Below are 21,502 nucleotides of genomic sequence, written 5' to 3' on the forward strand. Positions count from 1 at the left end.
TTCACATTTTTGTCATCCATGTTTTTCGGTTTGTGGATGAAAACGTCTAGCAAAGAAACTGTAGCGCATCGATTTTTGGTTTTAAGGCTGAAACACACCAAACGCTTTGATCAGTCCGATCCGATGTAAAAGCGCGTTGTGGCAATTGGACCTGGTTGAAGTGAATGGGGCCGGACAGACCGGCTTGTGGTTTTCTGTAACTGTACAGCATAGCTCCAAACTTGGTCGGAGCTACCAGGGTTCCCGCCAGCACATTTGAGCGTAACGGACCGTTACACTGAAATTATACCGTTACACTAATTTTTAATGATGGTCGGTACGACACGGACCAGTACAAAACGGATGTTAGAGAGAAACATAGAAAAGTCAGAAAAGCTCTTAAACGTGCATCGGCGCAGTTATAAACCTTCCGAACAAAATAAGCTAACGCTAGCTGTTATTAGCTTGACGAACTGCCACCCTTCGAGCTGCACTACGCAACGTTCCGCTGCTTGAATGCATCCAGAGGAGCAGCGGAACCACACACCAATATCTCTCTGAGTTTGTTTGTTTAACCAGCGGATACAGCTTTACGTTTACTACCCAGCTTGTTAATGCTGGCAGAATATCGTGAATTTGCGGTACACATTCTTGTGGAGATACTCAATCTCACAAGTCCGCTGGTCTGTAGAGGGAGCCTCTACGGAGCCAGTAGGTCAGGAAACCTGTCCGTTGGATCGGGTGGTTTGGTGTGTTGCAAACTTTAGTTTCAATAAGAGCGTTCCAAGTTCTATATTTTGAGTGGCAAAATCCACTTTTCAGCATGTATTTTGCACGGAAACAGAAACAATGTCTGTTAAAACTGGTTGTTACTTATCGCTCTGTTGAAACTACATCCGCCAAGATGTAGTTAGTTACGAGACGCATGCCAACAGGCTAAGAAAGCAGATAACCCGACTAAAGACGGGTTCACACGGCAGGATTTTAAGCCCGATTTTGGCCCCGATCCCCCACTTCGGAGAGGCTCTAATTTTCTCCTTGTTTCTCAATATAATCTTAAGAGCTATTGCTGCTGTGTGTAGTGTGTTAAGAGCGATCCTGTCCGCTCGGTAGAACGTCGGGACCGCTCCGACCTCAAATCGGGGATATGCAACATGTTGGATTGTCTTACCATCGACATCCTACCGTGTGGGGTGTCCCCCCGAAGAGAAATGACCACGGCGCATGTTGAATGCGAAATGTAGCCAATCAGAAAGCGAGGTGAGGGATTCCCAGAGAGAGAGAAAAATACAACTCGTCTCCATTTCATAATGCAGCAAGCGTAGAGAACCCAGGTCACGTTGTCTCCGCTTCTTTAACAAACGCCTTTTCTTGTTGCAATGTTTTTTTCCTCTGGTAATATTAGTCCACAAACTATCACCGTTATTCTTCCTCGTCCTCCATGTTTATTGACTCTGAACTCACATTTGATCTTGAGAGGTTATGCAATATTTCCCGTCTGACATCTGAACGTTCCTTAGTGAAATCTGTCGGTGTGTGGTGTGTTGTGCTCGCCGTCTCACCGGACACCACACACTCTACGAGCAAACCTGTTTTATCTTGGATTCTTTACTGCTACGTGACTTTGAAAACCGTCTGAATATTTTTTAAATCCTGACGCATGAACCAGCCTTAAGTGAACATGTAAATTCAGCTTGTGCTAACCTAGAATGAACTGAACAGCAAAGAATGATTATACGGTACAAGTCTCCCTCAAAAAAAAAAGCAATACCAAGTTTACTGGGCGTTTGTTCTATAATTTTTGCTTAACTGAATGTTAATACAAACTTCATTTATGTACTAATGTAAAAATAATGATACAAAAATCCTTACTGGGATCCCAATTGGACTATACTGCATCAGAATGAATAAGTGTCGCTTGTCTGTTTGGAATAAAACCAGTTGATGCTATAGTTTTTTTTTTTTTTGGTAAATATTGTAAAAACCATGAAACTTGGTGGTATTTTTGGTCGAGATTCTCATGCCGTGACAATCACATACCGACCCATGCCAAGCCATTCACAGAGTCGCATAAATACCATCTGACATGCCACACACACACACACACACACACACACACACATAATAAAATACCACCACGATAGCAGTTGGTGCCAGCCTACTGTTGCCATCCCTTCAGTGGGGGAAGGGGGTCAAGTAAAAATGGGTTGGGCTTTAGCCTCCAGCTCAAAGCTATGAGGATATTTCACATCCCAACCTGTGCAATAAGCTCCCCTCTGTTCCAAGTCTTCAAACACATTCCAGGAAGCTTGGCCTGCTCTTCTTGCAGGTATGTGGGAGTCGAGGAGGGAGGAAGGCTTGGTGTGACGCACCAGCTTCACGCCGGTTTTACTGTCAAGGTGCATCAGACCGAGAACAGTAACCTGCTTGTTCCCTAAAAAGGAGCAAAACCCACGTAGCAGCTCGTTCCGGTAACGACACAAGGCGGCGTGCAAGGATGTATACTGGCCGTATCTCCACGCGCTGTCATGATAGCTCTCTTCTAGTCCGCCCACAGAACGTGTTATTTAGCCCTTCTGGTTTAACCTTTGATTTTTCAGACAGACAGCTGCCAAGATAAAGCGATTACTTCGCGCAGCCGAGGTTTTATTTAAATCCAGAGATTGCTTTAATAGGTGTAGGAGAGGGTTAGCTTTAAAGGCTTAGGGGTAATAGTGATGTTGAAAGGTGTACGTGGATTAGAGATGACTGTTTCCTTGCACACACACACACACACACACACACTCACACACACGGATAGCCATCCCAATCCTTGGACAAAGGCCTCCTCATTGGCAAGAACGCCATCATCCATGCCTACCAGAGTAAAGGTTTGATGCCCTTCTGCAGTAACATAATAACACATTCATTACTGAGCATGTCACCACAGTGTGATCATTATTAGGAGGCTTACTAAAAGCATGTATACTGTGCACAAATACTCTGGTAGACAGGTTAAAGCATTGGTTCTCAGACTTTTGACCACAAATCCTTAGTAAAACATTTACATTTAGTCATTTAACAAGACAAATATTTTTTTTTTGTCTGTTGTTTATGTCAATAAAACACCAATCAATCAGCCAGAGATCAAATCAGATCTCTGGCACTTTTAACTTAAACGGCTCTGATCGGTGATCAACAAGTCAAAAAACGAATTGAATTGAGCAACAAACCTAAAACTCCCACCATCCCAACACCATGTACTTTGATGCACAAAGCTGATGATCATTCCTCAAAATAAATCCTGAAATCAGCACCAGCCCGACCAATACATTTGCGATAAAAAGCATTGTTATATACTCCCACTGGATCCCTGCATGACTGGCTGGTGGATGCCGTTACGAGTTCTCTTTTTACTCAGATGTTAAATTTCCAAGTTGAAGAAACGAACATTAAAAAGGTCCTGTGAAGCCAGAATCTCAAGTAGGAAAAGCCGACGGTCCACAACAACCTTGTCCGCTAAATCCAATATGGCTGCCAGGCATTTAAGACGTTGTAGCAACTGAGAGCTCCCACCACCGCAGTATTTTAGTTCTGATGCCTTAAACCAGGGTTGTCCAAACCTTTTGCCATGAGGGACTAAATAGTCAAGTTGAAAGCACTCAGGAGCCACAAAAATAATTTTTTTACTGATTAATTAATGAGAGTTACGTTCTGTTGTATCTACAATTTAATTTTAATTCTTAGACTATTTAACTTTTCCTTGACAACAATGCCCAAAAAGATAGAGTGTCCCTCTGCCTGTGCGTGCAGGCCTGATTTGCTCTATTATGAAAATGTGATCAGGGAGACCGCACAAAATCAAGTTAGAGGGCCACAAACGGCCCTCGGCCCGCATGTTGGACACCTCTGACTTAACTGAAAGCAATCAAAAGACAAAAAATAGCAGATCGTGATCTCTGGCCTGGTGATTGGTGCATGTCTACCTTTTAACTGTTAGCGCTTACAATCTCTAGACGTCACTCAATTTGTCTGTATTTACCTTACAAATAAGTGACGCTCAAATGTCTTCTCAGTTAACCGTGACCTTAGACTCTCTCCATGTGTGTTTGTGTAGACAGTGGGTGAGCAGACGTTACCTGTCAGTGGAGCTAAACTGTGTGTCACTCATTGGGCTTCCGGTTCTAGATTTGCAGAAAATGATATCCCATTAACATTTTCCAGAGCCTGGTGACCCGACTTCCTGGAGCGTCCTTCTCTGGCATTCGTCTTGAGAGTAGGCAAGGATTTTGTAAACGGTAAAAAAAAAATGAAAAATAATAAATAAAAACTGCTAGGTTGTTCCAAAATTTAAATAGAAGAGGAGAGGGGAAAAAAATGAAGATAAAACACTGACAGGTCGATCTTGTTTACAGGTAATCCTTGTCCAAATGGAACAGCAGCGAGGACCTTACAGTGTAGCGCTCTTTCTAGCCAGCATTATTAAATATAAAAATAGTAGCATCCAGCTGGCACAACGTGCCGTGCACACATGAACTCCTTTTTTTTCTGCGTGTGTTTGTCTGTGTGCAATCACATCCCCAGTTTTCGTTTCTTTTTTTTTTTCCTTTCTCCGCCGGTAGGAAGCGTGTAAACAAACAAAACAATCCGAATGCAGCTTGGCCCAGCGATGCGGTCCGTCTGCCACCACCCCTCGCTCGGCTACGAGTGGCCTCTCGGTGCCTAAATGATCTTTAAAGATGCTGGAAATTCCTGCAGTCCCATCTGGTATGCCTTGTTCCCAGAAACGCCTGCCCGTGGCCGCGGGGACGACTCTCCGGTGATCATGGGAGTCGCTCAGTTAGCGAGTTGCCGACGAGCCGCGTTACAAGTTAGCAAAAAAAAACAAAAAAACAACTGCGGCTAAATGTCTAGATTAACGAAACAAAACGGCCTAAGATAGTCATGTTGATATAAATAAGGAAGAAATACTGCTTTTTTTTCCCTCCCTCAATCCTTTCTCACGGTAAGATGGCAGGCGTTAAATCTCGCCTGCTGCCAGCAAACAAAACAGATGAGCCCTTTCGTCAAAAAAAAAGAAGAAAAAAAAAAAAAAACTTCGTGCGTGCTCTTGTTTCGAGTGCAAACTAAGCAAACTCCCCGTTCACAACAATGAGCCGAGGCGCCGACGGGGAAAAAATATATATATTTATATATATATAGATATATATGTAACAACACCCTCTTGAGTCCAGAGCAGCTTGTGATATGTGTCCGTGTCGGGAAGTCTCCGGGAGCAGAGGGGTGGGAAAAAAAAGAAAGAGAGAGAGAAAGAAAATCCGTCCGGAGTCGGCTAGCACGGCGCTACGTCGCTCGACTCCATGTTTCCAGAACTCGCTCTTTTCTCGGCAGAATCCCCGTGGATGGAAGAGCTTGGCTAGCAGCTCCGCGGGCCAGCAGCAGCTAACGGGACGCCAAGTAGCAGCCGTTCCTCTGTAAACAACCGAAAGCCTCGGCAGACGGGGAGGAGGAGGGGGGGGGGGGGGCTTAAACTTTTGGCAAAATGTTAAAAAAAGGCGTTGTTTTCCAGCGGAAGACGCGGCTTGTAGAAGAGTTTAACTTGAGGAAAGGTGGCGGAAGAAAAAAAAAAGAAAAAGAAAACAATCCCACTTTCTGCCGCTAGCAACGCCCTCGCGCCGCTACCAGTTAAGAGTCCAGTAGCGCGAGCCTTCCACTGACCACTTCCGCCCGGAGCGCAGACGGATGGATGGATGGATGAGGAGGGAAAGGTTTGCTTGCATCGCGGCGTCTGAGACAGTCTACAGCGAAGCTCCACACAACAACTACCTATTATTAATTCCGTCTGACATTATATAATAATGCATTCTTACCACAGGCCTAAGGCTATCAATAAAAAAGCCAGGCTGAACATGTCTATAAATACACTGTAAAAACAGATTTTTTTGTTTTGTTGTGGGCTGTTAAATTTTAAGAAAGCAGACGTTTGCAAATGAGACGTCCAGCAATGTTGGGTCCATGCATATCGTTGCATTGTTTTGCATACTTTGGGCAGTGTTGAGGGTAATTACATGGAATTTGACCAAGTTGCACGTTTTAAAGTGAGTTTATTTATTTTTTTCTTACCTTTATGGTTAATTAAATGCCTTCAAAACTAACAAGTGACCATCTCCCATTTAAAATGTTGCTTTTTTTTTTTTTTGGTTTTTTTTTAAAGCCCTGGCAATATTTCCATTCTATATGCGATTTATAGAAATCCCTTAAAATAATAACCCTCATAGAAAGTTGAGATTTATGTTGGATAAAGTTTCTCTCTCGGCGCAAGAATTGAGTTTAGTAGACTGCATTAACTGCTTCAGCCTCAGGGCTAACATTAAAGTCAAATTTACCAAAGCTTCTTCCTAACTAGGCTTCTTCACCCTGAGGCAGCTGTTGCTGCAGTCGTCAGGGATAAAGGTTTGCATGCCTCCTTCTTGGGATAGATTTTAAAAAGTTACTTCTAACAAATATTTCATACATTAACTACAAGCTTGGGCTCTTTTGAAATTAACATTGGAGCAAACCAAACGAAAGACCTGGTCTTAATATTTAGGTAGAGTTGAAGTAAATTCATAAATACGTTTGAAAGACTGGGTGTAGTTCAACTCTATTCAACTATCTTTTAGCTGTCATTTTTACATAATTTACATGCAGATATACTGATAAAAATCCACACAAATAGCATTTAAGCAATTTGGTTTACAAAATCTATTTTATTTGTTCTATTTTAACAGGCAGCTTTATAAGTGTACTTTAGCATAAATATTTATATATATTTTTGATTACTCCTATCAAACTGGTCACTTTTAAAAAATGTATTCTTTCAAAAATGTATAATTGTACTTTACAGTTGTGTTCAAAATACCATTAAAAATATCAATAAAATAACATTTCAGTTGAAATCCAATGAACGTTGTCGCTAGGCGCAAATAGAATAATGGATTGGAAATTAAGTTTTAAAAAATACACCTGAACTAGTGTTACTTAAAGAGATATTTTGATGAGTAACTGAATGGTTTGAAAATTAGCTCACCTACTTATAATATCAAACTTTATCCAGTGTTTAATTGTCTCCCTAAAGTCTGAGGAAATTGATTTTACTCATAATTTGGAGTTTCAAGCAGTGACGGTAAATCTGGGTTGAACGTCTGGAAGAGGAATGAAGGGCATTCAGTATCAAAACCATCCGAAAGAAGACGACCAAACGTTTTGCCATTCCCTGAAAATAATGTGAATAAGTGACCATTAAATCACAAATACATAACTTTATTGTCCTTGTGCATGCCCCACTGGGACATACTGACCCTCAAGGCAGTTAGACTTGTTTTACCGAAAGACTGACAACAACATTCAAACTCTGACAAAGTCCAAATGTAATGTCCCTGCGTCGCCATGATCTCATTGTCTCGCCGAACCAATGGGACTTAATCCAGGTAGCGGTTAAACCATCCACTGAGGAACAGGGGACTCAGTCGGGAAAGCTGATGCGTCATCGGCTATGGCTGATCCTGTGGACCTGAGAAGATGTGATGTAGTGTGACTGCATTTGTCCCGTAAACAGTAATTAAGCCAGCAGCGGATGTCCCAATATGTTCTTTTTCTGTGCTTTAAAAAAAGATTATTATCGAATATTATTTACACAAAAACATAAAATTAGACATTACAGTATATCTGTGCTTTTGTTGTTGCAACAATATATTTTAAATGCTGAAATAAAACGCTTTTGTTAACCCCTTTAATAAACATTAAAAGGGTTAATAGAAAATACTGAATAAATCCAGAAATCTGATGTTTTTGCTTTTTTTCTTTACATGTCAACTGGGGGTTAATAAGAGATACCTAAAAAAATAATAATGTGTGTGTGTGTGTGTGTGTGTGTGCTGTGGTAACACTTCAAAAAAAAAAACATTACAGAGGGTATTGTGCAGTTACAAATACGTGGATGAAGAAAATATTGACATTTTTGAGAGGATCTGCAGGAACATTTCCCACCAGCCGCTTTCCAAGTGTGATAAATCTCCGTTTCTCTGGAGCCAGAAAGCCATGAACCTTGGCCCTCGCCCTACATCCTGTGGAAACAATTGGGAAACCCTATCCCCGTGTGTGTTCTCCAGAAAAACACAGAGGTAAGGTGAAGATTAAGTGGGGAAATGGGATTCAGCCTAAACCTATTATTGATCATTTCAGTTTTACTTAATACATATAAGATAGAGCTACAATGGAAAGCTTCCTGTGTGTCCAAGCGTGGCAGTCTGCTATGGAAGGTGCACGGTGCTGGAGAGGAAGGATTTAGCACGGGTGGTGAGGTCAGCAGAGGGGATTGTGGGATGCCGTCTTCAAGATCTGGACACGGTCTATGGTGCAGGAGTCCAGGAAAGGGCCAGACGTATAGCCACAGATCCCACCCACCCAACCGGGCAATGCACAATGTTTGTCCCACTTCCATCAGGTAAACGATTCAAGGCAAGGCAAGTTTATTGGTATGGCACAGTTCAGTAACCAGAAAATTCAAAGTGCTGTGCACAGACAGAACATAAGAAAAGAAAACATACAGAGGAAAGTACATTTCAGTGGAATAGTAGCAGTAGGGCCAGATAAGTTGGACACAGTAACAAGTTTCAATTAACTACAGTTAACAGTTTGAATTGAACGTTAACATTTAAAGGCAACTCTAAACAAATAGGTTTTTAACCTTGATTTAAAGAAACTCAGGGTTTAAGCACTTTTACAGTCTTCTGGGAGTTTGTTCCAGATAAGTGGAGCATAAGAGCTAAATTTTGCTTCCCTGTGTTTGGTTCTGGTTCTGGTTCTGCAGAGTAGACTTGAGCCAGAATACCTAAGTGGTCTGGAGGGTTGATACACTGTATCTGTAATGTATTTAGGTGCTAAGCCATTTAAGGATTTATAGACTAACAGAAGTATTTTAAAGTCTATTCTCTGAGATACAGGGAGCCAGTGTAAGGACTTTAGAACTGGGGTGATGTGCTCTACTTTCTTAGTCTCTGTGAGGACGGTGGCAGCAGCGTTCTGGATCAGCTGCAGCTGTCTGATCCACTTTTTTGCTGATTTGTGAAAACACCGTTGCGGTAATCAATTCGTTCTGGAACTAGAAGATCTAAATTCTTTGCACAGTATTTAACTGTGTGCACGGGTGCATCAAAGGACGAGCGTTCATGTGATACTCATGCAACACATTAATATGTGTTGTCTGAGGGAGTGTTGCTGGTCAGTGCAATCAACGGATCTCAGGAAGAACAAAAAAAGGATTACGTCTTGTTGTGTCTGCGTGTTATGTGTAATTTGTGTGCATTCTGAGCCGGTGTCTGCCTCGTGAGAAATTTCATTCTGGAATCACATAATGACTAAAGATTCTTGAGGAGAAGGCTTTGTTAGCTATAAATGTTCAAATAAAAGTGATCAAAGTGAAGCAGTTTTATATTTTAAGTTGTTTTTTTTTTGTTTTGTTTTTTTTTGGGGGGGGGGGGTGCTAATTACTAAATCCCTTACTTTATTTGCCATGCCTTTTTCCGCATAGGTGACTCCATCTGACATATTCAACTATTTGTGATCCGTTTTCACCAAACTGCCGCACTAAATGTATATCATGAACAATAGACTTTATGCATTTCTCTTTAATGCGCATGTTTTATTTATTTATCCTTAACAGAAGACAATAATCCTGCTCTCCGATTAGCCTGTTTTAACACGATGCACTTAAAAAAAAACAAAAAACTTAAAAATGTGACATCACATTGTGCCTTTCAGAGAATATTACCTCCCTGGTCATTCAATAGCGATGGGGATGGCGCCATCATGTGGAAAGCTGCGGTAACTTCAGTCCATGTAAGTATGTGATGCGGATCAGTCACTGATTTATTATTTAGCCTTAGGTGAAATTTTGTAGATAGAAACATAGACAAAAGTATTTTTTTTAATAATTATTATTATTAATTTAAATACGGATTACAAAGACATATGACAAAGTCCAGTCGCCAATATTTTCATTTTACAGTCTGGCGTTTAGACTACAGCACGAGAGGAAAAGAATAACAACACATAAAACAAGACAAATAAAGGGCAGTAGATTTAGATAAGGCACAGGAAAGGCTTTTGTTGTTGTACTTTCTTAGTTTTTTTTTTTTTTTTTGACAGGGGCAGTCAGGCACAAGCAGTGTCTGTAAAATATAATAATATGCGATATAACCAGGACGCAAACAAACCAGCTGTTGTAACAGGCTGATTTCTGCTGCGAAAATCCACCTTGAGCAGAAGAACAAATCCTTATATTCCTCTTGATACAGATATTAAAACAGTCTAAACAGAAACATGAACGTCGATGGCTTGGTACCTTCCGTGGCGTGGGGCGATGCAGTAAGACCAAACCTTCTGTCTCACACCCTTCGTGTTTGCGGACGCAGGCTGTCTCTTACAGACACTCAGCAATCTGAGCCAGGATGTCTAAAAAACAACTGCATAGGTGCTCTAAAAAGAATCTGAAGTGAAGTTATCTCACTCAGTGGAAGCCAGTTCATTGGAATACACTGTTACAAAATTCATTTTGTCTCAATTAGTTGCACTGGGCTTTCTTTTTAAACTACATTAGACTGAAATAACGCTTTTAAAATACAAAGTGAAACTTTTAATATATATATTTTGGGATCATTTTAGCTAACACAAAAAGCCACTGAAGTACAACATCCCATCAAATAAGCGCTGCGTTCCTCTTAGAGCGAGGGGAAAATCCAATTTAAAAAAAAAAAGCACAGAAAGCAGCATTATGGTTTTTCTTTGACAAAAACCTGTGGAGCCAACACCCCCTGCGTCACTTTCTAAGCTGTAAACTCTCCTTCTGGAGCAGCACCACCGCACCAGACTGGGCCACAGCTCACAGCAGCTGAAACCAACACGTGTTTTTATTTTTATTTTTATAAAAGTGCTTTGGTTTTCCACGCACATTATAAACATGTTTTGGCACCTTGGATGTAACAATCTTCAGGTGCAAGAAGGGAAATATACCAAGTTCCTACAAAACGGAAATGTATTAGCCTACACAAAAAAAGATGCCGTGGTTATAATCAGTTTAAGGGAAGAAAAAAAAATAAAAGCTTTTAGAAATCTGTCCATTTAGAAAGCTGATTTTCCCCGAAGGCTGGAGATCAGTGCCAGAAGTAAAAAGCTGACATAAAGTCAGGTAAACCGATGCCGTCTGGGTGCCAGTCAGTCCATCTTCCCATCGTGACCGTTAGCTGCAGCAGCAGCCACCTCCTTTCGGACTCTCTGCCGGTGCCAGCTCCTGCTCTTCCGCACGGCGAAGCGGGCGATGTCCACCATGAAGGCCCAGGACAGCGCGTACATGGCCACCCCTCCGCACTTGATGAAGAATCTGGGCCGCGGGGAGATCAGCTCACAGTACAGCATTGTGCCTCCCACGAAGATGCGCATGGCCACGAACAGCAGCACGAACAGCACGTCCACGGCGTCCCCCAGCGCCGTCTCGTAGCGCCCCGTCTGCTTGAGGAACCAGCGCGTCTGCAGCAGGGGGTTGGTGACCTCGCTGCCGAAGAGAACGGCGCAGGACTCGATGCCCGACTCGCCCAGCCACAGGGTCAGCAGGATGCCCAGGATGCTCATGGTGTGGTGGGCCAGCATGACGGGCCCCTCGGTGCGGAAGTACACGCACCAGGCCATGTCGAAGACGAAGTAGCCCAGACTGACCACCAAGGCGCTTATTTGTAGAGGGGTGTTCTTGGTGCCTGGCATCAGCAAACACAAACAGACTTCAGCTTTAAAAAAAAAATTGGAAAACCAATATAGTAAAATAAAAAAAAGCAACACTTTTAAAATTCCTGCAAAAAGCAAATAACAGGGTTCCCACACTTTGGTGAACATCAAATTCAAGGACCTTTCAAGGACTTTCCAGGACCAATTTCCTCAAATTCAAGGACCACATGTGGCGGCATTTACCTACTGTGACCGCTGAATAGGTTATCATATTTTAATTCAATGCAAATTCAATAAAAGACTAAACGGCATAGAAGTTGTTGGGTCAGAAGTAATGCAAGAAAGTGGACTTAATTTATAGCCTACATTGATATTGATCATATTCATAGCCTACATTTATATCCACAGTACATGGCCATGCCATACTACATTACATATAAGATGTACATTAGCCTACCATTTCATGGAATTTTATAGAAAAAAGTGCAGCATTGAGATGTTCAGAATTATATCAATTTGTTTCACTTACTTTCATCTTTGATTAAGCTAGTTTTTGACTTTGACTCTGAAAAGTCGCTAAATATAGTGACAAAGTCGCTGAGTTGGCAACACTGCGTGAATGTGACCTATTGGACGCACGTAGGCCTAAACCGTAGCCTACCAACTAACGAAGAAGAGCGAACGCACTTTTGCAAATTAAAAGTCTGCGGAATCAACATAATTTTAAAAGATCGTGTGATAGTAAAATAATGACACGAGTCGTCATCCGTGTGAACTTTCAACCCCACAAAAAAATGCAAGGACTTTCAAGGACAAGGTGTTTTTTTGGCTGTTTTCAAGAACTTTCAAGGGCCTTGAATTAATTTTTTCAGATTCACAAACTTTCAAGGATTTCAAGGACCCATGGGAACCCTGAAATCACATCTCTTTCCTACCTGGGTGGGTGAACGGCCACGGTCCGTCCACGTAGCCTATGTACGCCGTGATGCAAATCGCCACGATGCCGTGCACCAAGGTGACGAGGCGACAGTTCCACTCGTGGCTCCTGGAGCCGTTGACGGCGCACAAGAGGAAGTAGAGAGATGCCCAGCAGCACAGGCAGAGGAGGGCAAACACTACGAGCGGCGCCATCGTCCTCCCTGAAGACAAAACCGAGCGGTAAAAGCCGGAGGGGGGTAAAAAAAAAAAAAAACCCAAACAAACCTTGAAGAAAAACTAGATAAGCATTCGGCCCGCCTTTGAATCACTTCAGGGAGGGAGAGAAGGCTGCAAGGAGGCCGACGTCGCCCCCTGTAATATCGCTTACAGCGGAGAGAGGCAGAAATGCCATCCGAAAGGCTCGGACTGTGCAGCCTTTGTAAATGACCAACAATTAGCCTTTGCTTGAACTATAATAGTACTATAGTCGGCAGGCCGGGGGTCTGATGGGGTGAGGGGGACGTCCCTTCTTCTGCTGTGACGTTTGTGCTAGGAGGTGAGACCATTGGAGACGGAAGGAACCGCCCTCTGAGGAGGAGAACAAGATGTGCGCTAAACTCTGGATGCCTTCGGAGCTGGTTTCAAAACTGGCAGAGAGGTTACCGGGCGACTGGGCTCAGGCAGGATCCCAGGAGGACAGCACACCCTCTATCGGCTGCTGGCAAATGACATGGGAACTTTGAGACAAAAAGAAAAAACAGCGGACCGGCGCAAAAGAGACCGTTTCTGTCTGGTTCGGACAACAACAAGATGCTGGCTAGTCAAATAGTGTCAAAGTTGAGGTTGCTTTCTCATCTGAAGAGGCTTTCTGGGTAAAACCCTCACCCTCAAAATATCCCAGATTGTGAATATCTCCTAGAGCGCTGTTTCATCCATCATTCAGAGACGGAAAGAGTACAACACAACTGCACACCTCGGACAGCCTCGGTCATCTGCTTAGACTGGCTTCTTGGCTGCTTCTCTGGCAAAGGCTTTCCATTGCTGACCTTTGTCGACTGTGGAGGAGCAAAAGACATAAAAAGCTCAGGTGGAAGATAACAGGAAGGTTATTACTCAAGCACTCCCCAAATCTGGCATACGTGGAAGAATGGTAAGAAGACAGAAAATGTTGAAAGAAAGCCATACGAAGGTTGAGTTTTAAGTTCTCCATAAGCCATTTAGGGGACACAGCAAACATGTAACTTAAACGAAGGTGATCGAGTCAGATCAGACAAAAGCACATGTTTCTGGTCCACAGGCGAAATACTGATTGTGGTGGAACACTGACGTCTCACTCCCAACACAGGAGCCCCCTGGAGAAGCATGGCGTTGGCAGCATCATGCAGTGGGGCTGGCTTTCTTTCCCTACTCCTGCCCCAAACAAAGAGCTAAACCCAGCAGACAGTCTTTGTTTCTGTAAAAAAAAAAAGGCCAGAATATCCCAGTCTGTATGAAAAGCTGCTTCTGACAAAAGGTGTTCTGTTAACGGGGGGGCCTGAACATACATGCGCACCCTTATTTACATTTTTATTTGTATTTAAAAAAATAATAATAGCATGTATCATTTTAGGCCAGCAGCCATGCAATCGTCAGCATGGTTGCCTTGCAGCAAGAAGGGCGTGGGTTCAAATCCCATGAGGTTTGCATGTTCTCCCTGTGCACGCGTGGGTTCTCTCCGGGTACTCCTGCTTCATCCCACAGTCCCAAAAACATGACTGTTAGGTTAATCTGTCCCTCTGCGTTACTTTTAGCTCACCCCGTTTCAATAAAGCTCACCCTGCTCCCCAAGGTTGATGGGTTAAAAGCAGAGAATAAATTTCGTTGTAATGTATGTTTCAATGACAATAAAGATGATATTACTATTACTATTACTATACGCTTATTCGCCGTGACGTCACAAATCTGTCACGTGACTAACTGGTTGGCAGAAAAACAAGAAATGGCCGCCTGCGGTGATAACAACTACGGTTATTAGTCATGGTTGTTTCGTGCTGCGTGATCGGCTGTACTAATAGATACAACAAACACAATCATAAAAGTTTTTACCGGTTTCCCAAGAAACCAGATCAAAGAAGAAAGCTCTGGATCGCGGCGATAAAGCGGAGAACATTGAATGGTCAACCGTGGGAGCCGGCAGATCATGACCGAGTTTGTCATCTGCATTTTGTGACAGGTAAGGTTTTTTTCTTTTAAGATGTGTCTTAAACATATCTGTAACGTATCATTGCTTTAAAAATAACTATAAAGACCACACTGAATATGAGTACATGTAGCTCTATGACTATGAATGGGATTGAAGGGTTGGTTTATTAATTTAGTTAGATTAAGCATACGAGATTTATTTTTCTGGTAAAATCATCCCTGACAGTACGTTTTTTTTTTTTTTTGGTTTTTTTTTTCTGTCTGAGCCCCCTTTCTCATCAGTGACTATGCCACTAAATTATATTAATGCAATTAATGATGACTGGTTTTGTGCCAATGTAAAATGTCAATTCAACATTTTAGGTGCCAAGAGCAATGACTTGTCAAATCCAGACTATGTGCCCTCCATCAACTTGGGCTATAATGAGGCAAGGAGACAGACAGATAGTGGACAAAGACAGTCCAGATTTCTAAGGGCAGAAAAGCGAGAAATCAGAAAGCAGCATGTGGAGGCAGCATCAGTTCTTTTAGACCTGGCCAGGCAGGAAAAGAGAGCAGCTTCCCCAGAAAAAGACTTTTCAGGTTGTCACAGTTAATAATTTCTTTTCTTCCTTGATTCTTTAAAATTAGAATATTTGTATTCAGTACTTTACAAAAGTGTGATCTTTGATGTGATATTATGATTCTCATGTAACATTATTTATTTATTTATTTATTACAGAGCCGTCCACATCAATTCATGATTCTTGTGTGCAGAAAATTTGTGACCTCCGGAAAGAAACTCAGCAGCTCTATGCAGAGTTAGGACGACTTCAAGAGGAAAATTTGCGTTTGTCAACCTTATTAAACAAGCAACATTTAGAACAACAAGTGATAGAAAGTGATAGAAAGCTGCAATTTCACACTGGCATTCCATCCGTGGCAATATTCTTGTGGCTGCTTTCATTTGTGGAATGTGTGTTACCTACAAGCAGAGTTATGTCATCTAAGAGTGTTCTATTGTGTGTTCTTATGAAGCTAAGGTTAAATCTGCAGCATCAGGATCTAGCCTATCGGTTTAATGTTTCGCTGACCACAATTTCTGACATTCTTAATCAAGGACTTCCAAGACTTGCTAGAAAACTTTGTTTCCTTATTCAGTGGCCAGAGAGAGAGTACCTGATAGCAAATATGCCACACATATTCAAGGTCTCATACCCAAGGTGTTCCAGCATCATTGACTGTTTTGAAGTCTTTATTCAGAGACCTGGTAAGCTAACAGCTAGAGCACAGACATGGTCTAACTATAAACATAATAACACCATAAAGTTTTTGGTTTCCATAACACCAACAGGGGCCATTTCTTTTGTATCAAAAGCATTTGGTGGGAGAACATCAGACAAAGTGATCACACTCAGAAGTGGATTTCTGGACAACATTCAGTATGGTGACCAGGTTTTGGCAGATCGGGGGTTTTTAATTTCAGAAGACTTGGCCAACCGTGGTGCAACACTTGTTATACCTTCATTTACCAAGGGAAAGGCCCAATTATCTGCTAAAGAGGTTGAACTGTCTCGCAGGATTGCTCATGTGCGCATTCATGTTGAGAGAGCTATAGAGAGACTAAAGAACTTTAACATCTTGAGTTCGAATATGACAATGCACATGGTCCCACATGCCGACAGTGTAGTTACCATTTGTTCTGCGCTCTGCAACCTGCAACCTAAACTAGTTATGTAAATAAGAAAATTCTCTCACTCAAGAAGTGACGTTTGTTTGAAATTATTTTATTTTAACTATTTTCTGTGTGTAAAATTTTTAAACTGAATTTAAAATGGTATTTTTTTCCTTTACATGTATTTTAAGTTTTCTTTTCCATTCAATATAAGTGTACAACTGGAATTAAAAACAAAATTTCACAATAAAAACAACTTATTTTAAATATTCATGTATTCAATTTATTTACAAAGTGAATAAAAATGCAAGTAATTCAAAATGCCCTTCAATTCTGGTATTTGAACAAAAGATCCAGTTTGCAATAGATTCATGTTGTTCTCAGTGACTCATCATGGTTCACAACTTGCACAAAACCACTGACCACGGGGTTTTCGTCGAATGTTCACACATTTATAGTGGAACCATTCGTACGGACATAACTCACCATCACATTTAATCATTCGTCCATATTCAGGTTCATTACAAATGCACCAGGTTTTTTTTCCATTAATATCCAGTTCTTGGTTGACAACAGATTCATTTTCTAACTGACGAGTTATAAGTTCATGGACAACATGGTCTTCAATAAACTTCTCACATTTGTTTATGAGGTTTTCACAGAACTTTTCATCAAGTGTAATGCGAATAATACACATGCTTGCTGGCTCACTCTTAGTGAATACTACAAAGTCACAATACTGACTCTTTGTTAAAAACATCTGCATTTGAACTTGGGTGTAGTATCTATGGTTTTCCTTAAGATGTAGAGTAGCATCAAGGCAAAAATCCTTATCTATGATGGCTGCTTCCTCAACAGCAACATTCCTATGTTTAAAGGGACACTTGATTTCTAAAGTTCCATTGCCACAACAATCACAGTTCACAGCTCCATCAGGGCTGGCTCCGAGGAATGGATGGTTTGGGTCAATCACAAACCCTGATAACCTACAGGTGAAATTTATATGTCCTGCTTTCTGGTGAAGACTGTAGGCTTGTCTGCATTCATCTTCTGTCTCAGTTCCCCACTTGACAGCAGCACTTTTGGAGAGGTCATACACCTTGTATCCTACTATTCTCTTTACAAGAGTGTCAGGATTGGTTGTTGGTTGTCTAACGAGAACATCATGGGCTTTGGAAGCAGTAATCCTCCCTGTCCGGTGTTGGTACCACAGTGGACTGATAGACTGGTTCCTTGTCGCATATTCCAAGTTGCTGGCTTGTGAAGAGGACACCGAATAGTTCTTTAACACTTCAGCACAAAGTTCTGTTATCGAATCTTCTTGAAATTCTTGTTGTAGCGTTGAAAGAAGTTGAGGGTATTTTGTCTCTCTCCCCACAAGATCAGCGTTTGCAATTGGTGACAACACGTTAACAGAGGTGAAGAAAGCTGCATTGGGTGCAATGGAATAAAGGCTATCCAGAACACTTTGTGGAGGAAGTTGGGCTGTACCATGTGCATGAACAGAATCTATTTCCTTAGTACGTCTTCCTTTAATTTCACTGAATATTCCAGAGATGGTGGCTGGGGTTACCTAGAAAAAAAATATAAATGTAATAATATTAAACACAATTTCTTAAAATATATTTGTAAAATATGTCTTATTAATAACTGTTAGTTCAGACAGTAGGAATTAAATGGCATTAACAAGGAAAAATTATTATAATACAAAGTAAAGAAGAATCAATAAACTCATAACAGTTATAATTTTAATTTATTTATTTATTTATATATATATATATATATATATATATATATATATATATATATATATATATATATATATATATATATATATATATATATATATATATATAAGCTTATATATATATATATATATATTACAATTTGCTTACCTCTTTTCGAAAAGAGCTATTCCACTGACAGGCTTTACTTGTGGAGCTTGATTGGGTCAGTCCCATCTTTACAGCCATCTCCACTTTGAACAAAAGTGCCGCCACATGGCTGCATACTTCTCCAAGCCTGAAATGATTCGTTATTGCTGATCAATAGGAAATTGTGATTAAAAAAAAGTGATCATAATTTCACAGTAGATATTAAAATATTTACCCAGCCATGCATGTACAATGTGCACAGTAGACAGTTCCACTAGATTTCTCCAAATAAACCCATGGTTCATGTGGTTTGTCTCGTATTCTCTGGGATGGAGTAACCTTGGTCTTCAGAGCAATGTAGGGGCAGCTTGGATCAATTTGGTGTGACAATACCTCCTGTACATGGCCACTTAAAACATACCTACAAATAAATTAATAGTGAATAATTTTAAGAATCAATCATTATTTAATAATGCTCTTTACACAGTAATTTATAAAACCTCTAAGTTTCTTTACATATGACATACAATACAAAGAGAGAGCGACAAACTATCACTATGTATCACGTGATCTTTGTTTACAGAGAACGTCACCTTTACACGTAAGTAAAACGTTAATATAACATTTTTCTCAACAAAATTAAAAATTGTAAACAAAAATAAAGCTGTATTATTGCTTACTTGTATGCTTCCAACGATTTGTAGGCTTTCATCGATTCTTTGGTGAAAATGGATGGCGTATCGATCAGATATAGGTAAATGTCGCCAAACGTTAGGTCCGGCCACTCGTCGGGATTTTTGCTCCATTGTTCCGTTAAACTATATGGATCGGGCAAGGAACACGTACCAGCGTTGTACAATAACTTTAACTTATATCTCTCTTTCGCATCTGAAGGGAGGGAGTTCGCATACGCGGAGAAAGGCATAAGATATCCGCTCGAGTTCGTCCTGTTTACACTATCCGCCATGTTTTGCCAACCAGTCAGCGCACTGACGTCACGCGTGACGTCACGCAAAGGCTTCGCGAATAACCCTATATTACTATTACTAATCCCACTGGTTTCCTTAAATGTCCTCAGGCAGTAAACCTGCTTTCTAAAGTTGTATTTAAGCAATAAAAAAATTACCCATTAAGTAATTGCAAACTGGGGGGGAGATACATATTAAAAACAACATTGTGTTCTCCGGGATTTAGCTATTCATTGGGGACCACTTCCGGGGTGCTTGAGGCGAACGTACCGTTTCCACGACAACCCAAAGGAAACCCGGATTCGGCGACCGGGTGAAGCTACCGAAGTGCCTTTTTTTGTTTTCTCGATTTCTCGGTAAGCGGTTTTGCAGACGGAACCTCTGCTGGTGGACAGCAACAGGCACCGGCACCAGCGCTTTCCCACCAGTCGCCAGGACGCCGCACAACCCAACCTGACACCCGGACCGCGGGTCGGGTAGCAAGCTAGCGGGCTGCAGCAGGCTACGGTCGCGTCGGACATGAAATCTCATTACCTTGCCGGTAAACATCTGGCGCTCTGGGGGCGTTTACATTCAGCCTGCGGGGACGTTTCCGAAGGGAAAGACGAGCGTGTCAGGCTGGCTGCAGCGTGTTGTCCTTTTTCTGGGCTGCTCCGGTGGCTGCAGCCTCCATCAGCATCCTTTGCTCCTCAGGGGGGAGGGAAGGCTCACACCGAGTGCTGTAAATGTAAACGCTTCTAGCAACTCGAAATAATACGAGGGACGTGCTCTGAGTGGATAACCTGGAACCACGGAGAAAGACGATAAAGACGATAAAGGCCTCATTAAATACTCCACACAAGGAGCGTTTCCCATCTCCCCTGACGGCCCGATGCCAAGATGTCTCATTATCATTCAGAGCTACGGCGCCCCCTGCTGGTCACCGCCTGGAGTTACGACTCAAACCGGCAGCCACTTAAAAACAATCGGTCATTATTTCAAAGGGAGTTAATGGTATAGACCAACTCCGTCGTTATAGTGAAACAGGCCGGGAATTATACATGGTTAACATACGTTTTTTATTTTATAGATAAAAATCTGAAAATGTGCTTTATCTATCATCTTCCCAACAACTCCTGTTTCTGCCAACGAAAAGCATCCTCCCAGCAAAACATCACCATGTTTCACAGCAGAGATGTGTTCAGGATGATGTGTCTCCCAACACCTTGAGCTTTGCAAAAAAAAAAAAAAAAAAAAAAAAACACATTTCTTTTCCCTGGCTTTTAATCAAGTCTAGGTGGACATTTGGCAGATTATATTTTAACATTGATTTTATTTAAATTGAAACATTTATCCTATTATATTTTATTTGCATTAAATTTCTCTTTTTGCATTGTGTTTATGTATTTTAGCATTCAGTTTTTATCTTTTATCTGTACAGCACTTTGGTCACTTCGGTTGTTTTAAATGTGCTTTATAAATAAAGTTTGAGTTGAGTTGAGTTTGCATGGGAGGTCAAACAGCTACATTTTGTTTTGTCTCATCTGACCAGAAAATGGGACAGTGTGATTCCTTTGACGTTCCATTGAGGCCATAATTGCAGACCGCATGACAGCTAGTGGTCTCGTCAATAGATCCTCCCACCTGAGCCGTGGATCTCTGCAGCTTCTCCAGAGTTACCATGGCTCTTGGCTGCGTGTCAGTTTAGGTGAAAATTATGTTTTTCACAGGTCAACAGGTGTGCCAAGCTCTTTCCAATTTTTATATATATATATATATATATATATATATATATATATATATATATATATATATATATATATATATATATATATATATATATATATATATAGACTGCACAGTGCTCAAGATGTTCACAGCACGGGATAATGTTTAATAGTTCTAGCACGGCTTTAAACTTCACAACTACAGCAGGCAAGAACGCACGTGTCACACTTTTCACAATCTTCTGTAAAACTTCTCCAAACCATGCTTTCTTTTCCTTCAGTATGTGCTGCTTTTTAATTGTCTATAATATAAAAAAAACTCAATGAGACATTCTATAGTTTGGGGCTAAAACAGTAAAAGAGTTTAAACTCCACGTGCGTGGATATTTCTCTGTAAACTGAATTTTTCTATGAGTGGATCAGTAAGCATCATTGTCATTTCCTTAAAAGCTTAAATTAACCAGTCTAGTCCACCTTGCTCCCTCT

The 21,502-nt window shown here is 41.2% G+C and overlaps 3 protein-coding genes across 6 annotated transcripts in view; all 3 read right to left on the reverse strand.

Annotated features, from left to right (window-relative positions):
• The window catches only part of arhgef12a (Rho guanine nucleotide exchange factor (GEF) 12a), a 71,793-nt gene extending 66,149 nt beyond the window's left edge, over positions 1–5,644 (reverse strand). Inside the window, exons 1-2 of the mRNA XM_036149470.1 lie at positions 4,355–5,644; positions 4,098–4,227 (exon numbers count right to left, since the gene is read on the reverse strand). Of these exons, the coding sequence (XP_036005363.1) occupies positions 4,098–4,129 (32 nt within the window). The 5' untranslated portion in view covers positions 4,130–4,227; positions 4,355–5,644. The remainder of the gene's footprint in view (positions 1–4,097; positions 4,228–4,354) is intronic.
• A 4,275-nt stretch (positions 5,645–9,919) lies between these two features.
• Positions 9,920–20,151, reverse strand: tlcd5a (TLC domain containing 5a). Of its 3 annotated transcripts, none has more exons than XM_012868021.3 (3): positions 19,845–20,151; positions 12,651–12,854; positions 9,920–11,747 (listed from the first exon to the last, which is right to left on the reverse strand). In XM_012868021.3, the coding sequence occupies exons 2-3, from the start codon at positions 12,844–12,846 to the stop codon at positions 11,212–11,214; spliced, it is 732 nt and encodes a 243-aa protein (XP_012723475.1). In that variant the 5' UTR covers positions 12,847–12,854; positions 19,845–20,151; the 3' UTR covers positions 9,920–11,211. The 3 variants fall into 3 exon arrangements, with proteins under 3 accessions (XP_012723475.1, XP_012723477.1, XP_021174927.1); XM_012868023.3 differs by lacking the exon at positions 19,845–20,151 and adding an exon at positions 13,022–13,520; XM_021319252.2 differs by lacking the exon at positions 19,845–20,151 and adding an exon at positions 12,919–13,015.
• On the reverse strand, positions 16,726–19,376 carry LOC118556579. 2 transcript variants are annotated; one of them, XM_036149916.1, is made up of 4 exons: positions 19,023–19,376; positions 18,578–18,763; positions 18,364–18,490; positions 16,726–18,041 (listed from the first exon to the last, which is right to left on the reverse strand). In XM_036149916.1, the coding sequence occupies exons 1-4, from the start codon at positions 19,307–19,309 to the stop codon at positions 16,860–16,862; spliced, it is 1,782 nt and encodes a 593-aa protein (XP_036005809.1). In that variant the 5' UTR covers positions 19,310–19,376; the 3' UTR covers positions 16,726–16,859. The 2 variants fall into 2 exon arrangements, with proteins under 2 accessions (XP_036005809.1, XP_036005810.1); XM_036149917.1 differs by having other exon boundaries at positions 18,578–19,376.
• Positions 20,152–21,502: the final 1,351 nt, after the last annotated feature.

Source organism: Fundulus heteroclitus, chromosome 18, assembly GCF_011125445.2.
Source record: "Fundulus heteroclitus isolate FHET01 chromosome 18, MU-UCD_Fhet_4.1, whole genome shotgun sequence".
Classification (NCBI taxonomy): domain Eukaryota; kingdom Metazoa; phylum Chordata; class Actinopteri; order Cyprinodontiformes; family Fundulidae; genus Fundulus; species Fundulus heteroclitus.